The sequence below is a fragment of the Ursus maritimus genome, unplaced genomic scaffold, assembly GCF_017311325.1.
Source record: "Ursus maritimus isolate PB19 unplaced genomic scaffold, ASM1731132v1 scaffold_5, whole genome shotgun sequence".
NCBI classification, from domain to species: domain Eukaryota; kingdom Metazoa; phylum Chordata; class Mammalia; order Carnivora; family Ursidae; genus Ursus; species Ursus maritimus.
This window is the reverse complement of record NW_024426663.1, coordinates 79223806-79235882: the sequence shown is the minus strand read 5'-3', so window position 1 is coordinate 79235882 and position 12077 is coordinate 79223806. Positions and strand designations below refer to the sequence as shown.

Below are 12077 nucleotides of genomic sequence, written 5' to 3'. Positions count from 1 at the left end.
CATGAGATCAAGCCACTCGTTGGGTTCTGCACTCAGTGAAGAGTCTGCTTCAGATTCTCTCTCTCCCTCTGTCCCTGTGCCATTCATCCTCTCTCAAAAAAAAAAAAAGTTTCAAGTCTTCCATTTAGCATGTTTCCATGGTTCATCTGTGTATCAGTCCTTTTCTTTTTATTCCTGAATATGATTCCATATTATGACTATACCACAGCTTTTCATTCACTCACTGGTAGGTGGACATATCAGTTGTTTCCATGTTTTTATATTATGAATAATGCTGCTGTGAATATTCACATACACCTTCTTTTGTTTGGAAAACTCTTTTCAATTATTTGGGAGTGGAATTGCTGGGCTGTATGTTAATTCTATGTTTAAGTTTTTGAGAAACTTCTGCATTGTTTTCCAAAATGGCTACACCATTATACATGCCCACCAACAGTGTATGAGGGTTCCAATTTCTCCACAACCTCTCCACCCTTGTCATCATCAATCTTCTTTATTTTAGCTAATCTAGTGGGTGTTAAGTATCTCATTATGGTTTTGATTTGCATTGATTCACGGTATGTATTTTAAATGCACAATTTTTCCTTATAGGGATATCAATTACTGAAATAATTTTGTGTGAGTCCTCCCCTAAAATCATGGATATGCTGTCCTCTGTTTATAATTATATTGACGTTAATCTTTTGAGGGTACAAAATTTTAGGGCAACTTGTTCTTCTCAGTTGTCTTAACCTTTATCATTATTGTAGTACCCTCCCCATCACAAGTCCCAGTATTTATCTGTTTAGAAATATTCACATTAGCTTCTAAAAATTAGTATTTGCTTATTGTAATTGTTTTCAGTTTGAGTGTTCTCATGCCTTCCTTGTTTTTATCTAGCTGAATTTTGTTTGTTTGTTTGTTATTTACCTCATCAGTCACTCTGTGTTCTCTGGCTCCAATTCCCAGTTTTCTCTTTCCTGAGAAGCTATGAAGCACAAAGATCTGTGCTGTAAGAGTCACTCATGTGCTGACAGCTTCACTTCAGTGTCATTTTCACTCCCTTACATTTGTTTGAGCATAGTTCTTAGGGAAAAATATTTTTAAATATATATTGAAAATTTTAGCTCTTTTCTAGCAGAATTCTTGAGGTATTCTGATAGAGCGTAATGTGACAGATGGGAATGGCTCCATTTCTTTCTAAAAGTAGAAACCTACGAAGAAAACATATTTTGCTATTGACACAAAAAACATGCCTTTGAAAAACAGACCTATTCAAGAAATACCTCCAGTGATGCAAATATGTTGAAAGGTGTGCATATAGGAAGTAAAGTGGGACTTCATAAAGGATATGAGGATAGTTTTTTGGGGGATTGGGGTGTTATTCCTAAGATGAGGGAAACCATTATATTTGTACATATCACTGTTTACGGTCAAGCCAGATATAACTGACAATATAAGATGAACTCATGTATTGACTCCAAGGTGTAAGTTATGGAATAGTGCAGATACCAAATCCTTTGGTCAAAGGTAAGATCTGTCTAGCATGTTCTAGCAAGTGTAGTTACTGTAAGTGCACCAATAGATCTGTCACATTAGGAAAGATCTCTTAAAAATAGGGTAATGCAAAAAAATCAAAATGTGTTTTTTAGAATCATTATAAGATAAAGTTTGCCCCATTCAAGTGTAATTCTCTCAAACATGTTGTATTCCACAAGTCTAGTCCTTTATTCCCTATCTTCCTGAAACTGAATGGTTTGAGAGATGTCCAAAGGGACAATTCTTTTTTTTTTTTTAAAGATTCTATTTATTTATTCGACAGAGAGAGACAGCCAGCGAGAGAGGGAACACAAGCGGGGAGTGGGAGAGGAAGAAGCAGGCTCATAGCAGAAGAGCCTGATGTGGGACTCGATCCCGTAACGCCGGGATCATGCCCTGAGCCGAAGGCAGACGATTAACCGCTGTGCCACCCAGGAGCCCCCAAAGGGACAATTCTTAGCACTCTTTCACAATTTGACTTTCCCTAAATTAAGGGTGGGAAATTCTAGTTGAAGCCCATTGTATCAGAAAAGTGTGTGAGGGCATCATGTTTTGAGGGAAATTGTGTGTTGAGAGGATTTTTTCGTCTTTGCAGTGACACACTTCAGAACGAATCGTTTGTTATGATTTTTGATTAGTACCAAAGGACAGATTGCCAAATAACAATGGAAGAGAATTATAGTGATGTTCTCTAGCCCTTTTACGTTATGTTGATAACTTACATAAATGGTAAGGAAACTATTGCTCCAGTAAAAGAAAACAAAGCAGCTCAACAGTGCCAGGATTGTGTGGGTGGCCTTGGTTTCAGGAGAGGGTCTTGGGCTGAGGCTGGTCCTGTGGACGTGCTGGACTGTCTTGCGATGTGTGAAAAGGAACTTTACCATGTACACACTGGTCCAGATCATGAGGAACATACACAGGAAATCTCGTAAGAACATGCACCCTCTAAACACACCTGACTGAATGTCATCAGCATCCTTCCCAATACAGTATGTCAGAGAATAGAATTTGTCAAGTTCTGTGCTGTTGTAGGGGGCCGCAGTGGTTAGGATGACACGGATGTAGATAAGCATGTTGATGATCCAGAAAGAACAGAAAGCGGGAAAAATGTATGTGGAGATTTTGGGTTTGAGCCATGCCCACCTAGAGTTGCTGGGAGTAATAATGATGGCCTGAACAATACTCAGGAAAGACGTGGTGCAGAGGGAAAGACCCCGGGTGACTCGGTGGATGTAGAGCACTGCCTTACAACCAATGTCGTCTAGAAAATTTCTTACTCCAAAGGCATTCATTACTTCTGGAATCCCACTGAAAACAATTGTCATGACATTCCCTAAAATCAAATGGATAAATATCAAATCTATAGGCTTCTTTGTAGGTAGCTGGACTAAGAGGGTGTTGATGAGTAACACCAGTAGCAATGTGTTTCCAATAAAACCAATCCCAATTTGAGAGAGAATGAACACTCCCAAAATAGTATCACCTGAAACCATCACATTCATTGGCCTCTTTACTTTGATACACTTTTTCTCAGATTCAAAAGGAACCCAAAATGGTTTGTAAGCCTGATGGAAATAATGGGATCATATGGAGACTCCATGAGGTAAGATCACCCTGAGCAGGAGGTTGTGCAGATGCTCTGTAACAACATTCAGGAAAGTAAGAATTAGTTCCAGAGGTAAATATCAAGGATTATTGATGTCACTGCACAGGAATATGTGGGCTGAGATAAAGCAAACTTTTTATGAAAACATAACTGTAATTCTTAGAAATAAGTATCTGAAGAAGTTTTTTGCACTTTATAAACAATATTTCAGATTTATACAGATTCAATTCATATTCTATATGTATGTTCTGAACTTCACATCAAATATTTGAATGAATTTCCATCCTCTGGCATGAATAATAAAAAATTACTATGTATTTTAATGCATAACATTAATGCATAGTGTGTATACATAGCACACACATTATTGTTATAGTCATTCACCAGGAGACAACTCCAACTCCAGAGGGGCACATGACCATCTGGCTCTTAAAATACCATTCCTGACCCTGCTACACACGTTTCCTAACTCCAAGACCCTTCCAATGTACATGATATCACATCAGCTCCTGGATCAGTACACTGCATCCTCCAGTTCTGCTTTGAAAATTCACTACATCTTTTTATTCTACTCTAAAGTCACTGATTCTCTTGAATCTCTCTCAGGTAGTGGGAGCTCTCTCTCCCCTGTTCCCTATAACACCAGCCCTGAGGGTGGGGATGTCTTCTTTGATTCCCAGCATTTTCAGATAATTCTTCATCACCCAGGCTTTGAAGCAACTTGTCGTCACTCTACAGCCACCTCTGTCCATGTGGAGGTAATCTATTCACACCAAATCACTCCCTTTCTAGAACTTGACTCACTGTAACACTCCCCAATTCACCTCCTGTCATATTTTTGGTGATTGTAGGATCCACACAAATGACCTGTCCCGTATCCTCAGCCTCTCTTACATTTGTGATTTCCTCTCTTCCAACACTCCTGCCTCTGCCTCCTTCACCTCATCCACACTTTCCCACCCACATACTAGAGTCTTGTCATTGTGCCAATATTGTGAATACATTATGTGTCAATTCCAAGCATCATATCCCCCCATACCAGCTATTTCCAGCTTAGTTTATGTAATCTCTGACGACTAAATTACTTTGACATCACCTGGGTCTGCAAAACATTGATCTTTTTACTCTCCACAAGATCTCCCAATCTCTCCTCTTCATTTAAACTTCCTTGATCCAGGATTATAATCATTTCCTGCAAAAGTGATGCCATCACTTTTTTTCCTGCTTCTATACTCCTCACACACACTCATACTCTGCTTAGTTCACATCATTCTACTCAGATAAACAAAGCTAGAGAAAAAGACATAACCATATTAAGTGAACTTATATTAACTTCTTCACCACTTAACTCCAGTGAGCTTTCATTTCAGCCAGCAATCACACTAAATTTTCTAGAGTATTCTTTGAGTGTTCACTTTCTCACGCCTCTTGATGATTATTTCATAAATTCTCCATTCTCAAACTACCAACAAATCCTCTCCAAATTCATATTCAATTGATGGTGCATTGCATATTTTCTATTGAGATATAATTGAAATGAAACGCTCTGTTAGTTTCAGATATACATCACAGTAATTTGATATTTGTATATATTGCAATATGATGGACATCATAAGTCAATTTAATATCCATCACCACACAGAGTTACAATGTTCTCTCTTGTAATGACAACTTTTAAATTCTACACTCCAAGCAACATTCAAATATATAGTACAGCACCATTAACTACGGTGTCCATGCTGCCCATAATATCCCCATGACTGATTTTTTTATAACTTGAAGTTTACACCTTGTGACTTCCTTCACCCATGTCACCCACCCTCCAATCTCCACTTCTGTCAATTCCCAGTCTGATTTCTGTATCTATGAATTCAGTGGACATTTTGGGAATTTTTCATAATTCCACATGTAAATGAGGTCATACAGTATTTGTTTTTCTCTGCCTGACTTACACAAGTTAGCATAATACCAGCACGTTCCCCCCATGATCTTAAAATGGCAAGATTCCCTTGTTCTTTATGGCTGAATAATATTCCATTGTGTGTGTGTATATATACATAATCCATCATATGTATGAATAATAAGCCATTATATATATATACCTTGTGTGTGTGTGTATATATATATATCTAATATAATATTCCATTATATACATGTGTGTATATATATTCCATTGTGTGTGTGTGTATATATACACCATATTTTCTTCATTCATTCATCCATCAATGATCTCCATATTAATTTAGAAAAATAAAGCAAGGAAAAGATATTCCCCCAAATTCCACCAGTACATCAATCCAACTTTCTCTATCCTTGTTCAGAACTTCAACTGTCCTCTGGCTCTGCAAATGGGTTGTCTATGCTTTTGTCACAGCCCATCCATGCATTTGTGCAATAAATCTGGAAATATCTTTCCTGCTCAGGACCCTCTCTTCTGTTATTCTTTTCTCTCTCAGGCATTATCAAATTTCCCCCCTCAGCATGCAAATGTACTGTGTGTCTTGCATATTTCTTGAACAACCTCTTCTTTTCTTTTGAGCAATTCTCCTCTGAGGAATTGTTTCTACTCCCTGTCTCTAATTTCTTACATCTCATTTGCTCTTGGTCCCGGGAAGTGGTAGACTACAAAAATGCCTATAAATTCTACCCTGGCATTGAGGTTGCACCCATGAGGTGGCTGTTCTCCATCCCTTTACTGGGGGTTGTTACCTGGCTTGTTTTGGCCAGTCAGCATAGAGTAAACATGACATAAGCAAAATCTTGATAAGTGCCCTTAGGTGGAGCTTGCTGTTCTGCCTCACAGCAAACCCACCACAACACCATGTGAAGCATCCTGGCCTTTTATGGGCTGAGCAATCACAGAGAAGAAATCTTCAGCCAAATTTCAAAACTATATGCAAAGCCATTCCATTCCAAGCAACATCAAAACCCATATGGGACACCAGTCATCCCCTAATTAACTACTGACATGACCACACTTCCATGAGAAAGCCAAGTCTAGAAGTAAAAGCACTCACAATCTAAAAGTCACTTAGACTATGATTGTATTTATACAAAATATCCAAAATGCATAAATCTGTAGACAGAAAGCAGACATGTGGTTGCTAGAGATTGGAAGGATGAAGGGTAGAGTGACTCGGTGGGAAGGGGGACGTCTGTGCTTTTTTTGAGGTGGTAAAACGTTTTGAAACTTCACAAAGTGGTGGATGAACAACATTCTAAATATTATAAATGCCACTGAACGGCACACTTTAAGATGGTTAATTTTATGTTATATTCATTTCACCTCAATATAATATATAAATATACATCTAAAAATTGTAAACTGTATACACCAAGATATAAACAAGAATAATGTATTGTGAGGAGTTTAGATTTACCATGAAATGATAAGATGTCTTATCTTTAAGGAATCTCTTTACATAATTGTCCATATTAACATCCTAAAGAAGAAAGGTGCATGACTATCACAGTAATTAGGAAAAGTACATTCATATACATTTGATATCCATTTATGATAAAAATAAAATTATATAGTATATTATAAATAGAAAGGAAATTATTAACTTTGTGCAGTGTATCTACCTAATATAAACAGAACAAACTAATACATTATGAAACCCAATATAATTATTATTAGTCAGAAATGTCAGATGTACTGACTATCCAGTCCCGATTTTTATTCCATTTCATCTCTTAACATACGTGGTAAAGAATTTAAAAGGCTAAACACTCCAAAAGACAAAAAATGTGATTATTATCATTTAGTGATGATAATATAGTCTACACTGAAAATAAGGCTAAAACTCCAGAGAAATATAGTATAATAGGTTCTGCAACCCATGATTTTAAAAGTTATATCCTTGATTAGACAATATAATTTTAGAAAATAAAAGATTTAAAATAACAGTAATGCTATGACATAATCTCAAATTTCTGCAAAAATTTCTTGGATAAAATTATATAAATCAATTGACAGAAGATAAGAAAGACAGAAATAATAGCACCACATTGACATTCATAAATCAGAATATCCAGTATCATGAAAGGTAATTTGTTACGTATTTTTAAAATTTATAAAACAAAATTCAAAATTTACAAAATGAAATGAAAATGCAATTTTCAATAGAATCTAAAATCTCTGGTTGCATTGAACTTGAAAAATCCTTTCCATATGTTGTTTGTCAGAACAAAGGATGGTGAGGAAGCAAGAAATATGAAGAAGAAACACAAGGCACTATGTGGAGAGAATGGTTAAAAGAAATGAGGAAATAGGTGGAAGAGTGAAAGGAAATATAGGAGAAAGAGAATTAAAATCAGGAGACGACAGTTAACTGAATTGAAAAAGGAAAGAGAGGGACAATAAATATGAAGGAACAAGTGAACCTAGAAAGAACAGGATGGAGGTAGTGTCATCCCAGCAGGGAAATCAGCTAAACAGAATGAGGGCAAAGAGAAAAAAAAAAAAAACCAGAACACAAGTTCTGAGAAAAACAAAAACAACAGAATACAAGTGGAGGCAGTCAAAAAGCTAAAGAAAATCGTGTAAATAAAAAAGGCACAGCAGCAAAGAAAGGATTATGGGAAAGGTAAAGTTTAACAATAAATAAGGAAAATATTGGGATATACGTCTGTCAGAATAAATTAGAAAACATGAGGTGGGGAACTTTAGGAAATCAAGAAAAAAGAATAATATTCCAGAAGCATTAGTTATCTGAGAAAGAAACTGCTTTGAAAATATTTGATAGAATTGTGGAGACCCACTTAAACTCTCAAAGTTATGATAAAGATTATTTTAAAGTAAGGACATTTGAGATTCAATGGTTGCAGAAAAAAAAAAAGCCTTTCTAGGAGGTTCTTTTCCTCACTTAAAGGAGGAACTTCTGGAAATGAAACTGTTAAAAAAAATCCCTTCTCTCTGGGTTTATCATCATGAAAAGGATGAAAAATACCACTTACACCTGCATAGACAATGATCATCACAAACTTTTTGTATCTCCCTTTTGTTCCTCTGGAATCCTACTTGTTCATCCCATAAATACTCTTCACCCTTACTCCATTTCCTTATTGAGATTATGAGTAAAAGGTCCTAATTTTAGTAATTTATGAGGTATTCTTTTGCGAGTTCCCATAAGCCCATGAACAAATTTGGGGTTTTTCCTCCTGCTTATCTGTCTTTTGGGGGTTTAATTTGCAGGCCCCAGACCCAACATAAAAGAGGAAAGGAAAAGGATGTTCTCCCCAACATATTCAACAAGAATCATAAAGCTCAAAAAAGATATAAATTGATATAATTTAAATATCAGAAATCACTTATAAGTGTGAGGAACAGGGTGTCAAAACAATCAAAAAATAAAGAAAAAATAACAAAATTAACAAAAAATACACATTTATTACCATGTATGGCAACAAAAGGAAAAATGAATTAAAAATTAAAACTCCAAATCAACAAAAAGAGTTGTGAGAATAGAAAAAAGAAGAGGAAAAAAGAGGAGTGGGCATGAAAGAAAGAGAAAGACACTAATGACAGAAACAATGGATGGGAGGGAGTAGACTGAATTACTAAGAAAAGAAAAAGAAAGAGAAGAATGTATAAACCCAATGTAAATTTATACGAACTTGGATAAGTAAAAACCATGGAAGCAAGCACCTAGAAATGCACCTTAGAGAAAGCAGCTTTTATTTTTCAAATTAGTTTATAAATCTGAAGGTGGGAATGATACATTTTATAGAGTATTATATATAGATATATAAACTTTGGAATGAACTGAAATTTTTCCATCATTTTTCTTAATGTTTTTAAAAGTTTCTTAATTGTGTGCCACTATATTGGTCCATAAAAATATTTTATGATTTTCATTTTAGACTTGCAAAGAGAGACTAAATGCTTATGAATGAAAAGAAAACTATACAGGAATAAATGAGAGTAAAAAGAAACTCACTAAAAGTTTTTAAGTTTATTATAAAACTAGAATATGTGCAAGAGTAAGGCAGAGCACATAAGAATGACAGGAACAGGTGTGTGGTCTTACGTGAAAGGGCTTTACAGAAGAACGAAAAATATTACATGAACTATGTTAAAGAAAGTAAAGAAATGATAGGAATAAAATATATGCATTTAAGAAAATAGGGGCACAGACAAGAAAGGAAGTAACAAAACTTGATTATAAAAGGAAAAGCAGGGAAAAATTCGAGAGGATATTAAAGATATAGTTTAAAAGTCAATAAATAAAGTCAGAGAAATGAGAAGGGATGAGAACAGTCTGAAAAGGTAGAAGATTAGTAAAGGCATAAACAAACATAAAAAATAAGGTATATTAAAAATAAAACACATTTCAATATAAGAGGTGAGTTTGAAGATTGCAAAGTGAAAGAAAAAGTCAATAATTTTAATCACAGCAATGAGATTTATAGATGAAGAGCAATGAAAGGAGAAGACAGAAGAATAAAAAGTGTAACAGGAAAGAGAGATGAGAGAAATGGAATAGAAAAGAAATGATAAGGGAAAAAAATGGTAAGTGTGGGAGTTGGACCACAGAGAGAGGAGACTTACTGTGAAAGACAAAGGACTTAGCATAAGAAGAATCTCAAACAAAAAAAGAATTGAAGAAGCAAACTCCTGGAAAAAAGGCCAGGTCTCTCCCTTCAAGCAAGAGCTGCAGACAGGGAGAGGACTTACTTCATGTGAGCTCCTCAGCAGTGCAGGGGACACCTTTGATGGGCTGCAGCTGGGTGCAGGGGCCTGGATCCAGGGCTATAGGAGGGCTGCTGCATCCCCAAGGACTGGAAACTGATTTGTGCAGAGTGAACTTCTTGATTTGTCCAGAGGAATCACAAATTACAACAAATTCTCTTGATAAGCTTAGAAATGTATTTAATTAAAGTCAGCACCTGTGGTCACAAACATCTCTTCCTCAAGTGATAAGTGATTCCAGAGAGTTCTACAAGACCAGAGGAGGAAGTACACTTAGAGTGCTCATTGTTTTCAGCTGCTAGAAAACAAAGGTGTTTAATGGCTCTAGTCAAAGTAGAGCCATCTGGAGAGTAATTTTTCTCTTCTGACACTTCTATGAATCCATTGCTCAATTTGGAGTATGGAAGTCTACACTGATTTAATTAAAATATATATAAATACTCGTGCTCAAGGTTAATAAACAATGCTGAATATTCAATTCAATACTTAATACAGAATAAATCTATAACTAATATAACTATATAATTTAAGAAATTCATTCTGTGCTTTTATTTTTCATTTTGTAATTAATACAGTTGTTAAAAAATTATATTTTGTCATAAACCAGTCTGGTTGAAACACAAAATGAAGCCGATATTGGTGTAGGGCCCAGGCCAATGAGATAAGTGCTGACTTCAGATTTCTTTGTACATTATCAACATGGTCAATTAGTTCCTGTTTCTCCAAAGTGAACCCTACAGAGTTTGGTCCCATGCTAATGTGCGACTTGTGGGAAGGTAGAGGTTCTTTCCTGCTCATATCCCTACAGCGTACCCCCTTCTTTAATAACACAGGCAGCAGACTACAAAGCATCAGACCAAAGGCACCATCTCTTATCTCAACTGATCACTGGACAGCTATGTCCCAAGTGTTCAAGATTTCAAAAGTCAACAACAACGCACATGGCAACCATCATTCTTAAGGTGGTATATTCAGATGGAAGCCATAGATTAGTGAAAAATGAGACACAAGTAATGTTTGATTGTGCTCCTATTTTTTCAGAGAAAAAAGCATAATACTTAGTAAATTAGAAAAAAAGTATATGTCAAAGATTTCCTGGTGTAGCCAGGAGAATTTGCATTTTGAAAGGAGGGGTCACGGGGCGCCTGGGTGGCACAGCGGTTAGGCGTCTGCCTTCGGTTCAGGGCGTGATCCCGGCGTTATGGGATCGAGCCCCACATCGGGCTCTTCCGCTGGGAGCCTGCTTCTTCCTCTCCCACTCCCCTGCTTCTGTTCCCTCTCTCGCTGGCTGTCTCTCTCTGTCAAATAAATAAATAAAATCTTTAAAAAAAAAAAAAAAGAAAGGAGGGGTCAGGAAGGGCACTGCTTCTAAGGTGAGGTTTCAGGAAAGACTGAAGTTTAAGAGGAAAAGGGCATCTGGGAACTTGGTAGGGGAGCACTGCAGTCAGAGGAAGAGGGATGTCACACTACATCTTTCTTATCCATTTGTCTAATAATGGACACTTAGGTTGCCTCTATACCTTGGCTATTGTAAATAATGTTGCTATAACCACAGGGTTGCCTATCTCTTTTCAAATTACTGTTTTTGTTTTCTTTCTCCTTCCCAGTAGTGTAATTACAGGATCATAAGTTAGTTCTATTTTTAACTTCTAGAGAAATTTCCATACTATTTTCCACAGTGGCTGCACCAGTTTGCATTCCAATCAAAGTGCACAAAAGGTTTCTTTTTCTCCACATCCTTGCCATCACTTGTTGTTTCTTGTGTTTTTTATGTTAGCCATTATGACAAGTGTGAGGTGATATCTCATTTTTGCTTTCCTTTGCATTTTCCTACAGGGGAAAGGAGGGAAAACTGAATGGGAAGTCATCAGTGAGAGAGAAAAACCATAAAGGCTATGGAGTATAGGAAACAAACTGAGGGTTACTGGAGGGGAGGGTGTGGGGTATTGGGGTAACTGGGAGATGGGAATTAAGGAGAGCACATGATGTGATGAGCACGGGGTGTTAATTGCAACTGATAACTTGTCGAACGCTACATCTGAGACTAATGATGTACTCTATGTTGGCTAAAAGAATTAAAATTTTAAAAAATTTGCATTTCCCTGATGATGAATGATGTTGAGAATCTTTCATGTGTTTGCTAGCCATCTGAATGTCTTCCTTGGAAAATATCTATTCAGGTCATGTTACCATTTTTTAATTGGACTGTTGTTTTGGTTTGGTTTGGTTTGGTTTTTTGGTGTTGAGGTAAGTTCTTTA

The 12077-nt window shown here is 36.3% G+C and overlaps 1 protein-coding gene across 1 annotated transcript; it reads right to left on the bottom strand.

Annotated features, from left to right (window-relative positions):
- Positions 1 to 2063: 2063 nt before the first annotated feature.
- On the bottom strand, positions 2064 to 2843 carry LOC103680644 (vomeronasal type-1 receptor 4-like). Its single transcript, XM_008710142.2, has one exon. It carries the CDS (start codon positions 2841 to 2843, stop codon positions 2064 to 2066), a length of 780 nt encoding a protein of 259 aa, XP_008708364.2.
- Between the last annotated feature and the right edge of the window lie 9234 nt (positions 2844 to 12077).

Coding starts and splice junctions, on each gene's coding strand:
- LOC103680644 (XM_008710142.2), bottom strand. CDS start 2,843: ATGACAATTGTTTTCAGTGGGATTCCAGAAGTAATGAATGCCTTTGGA.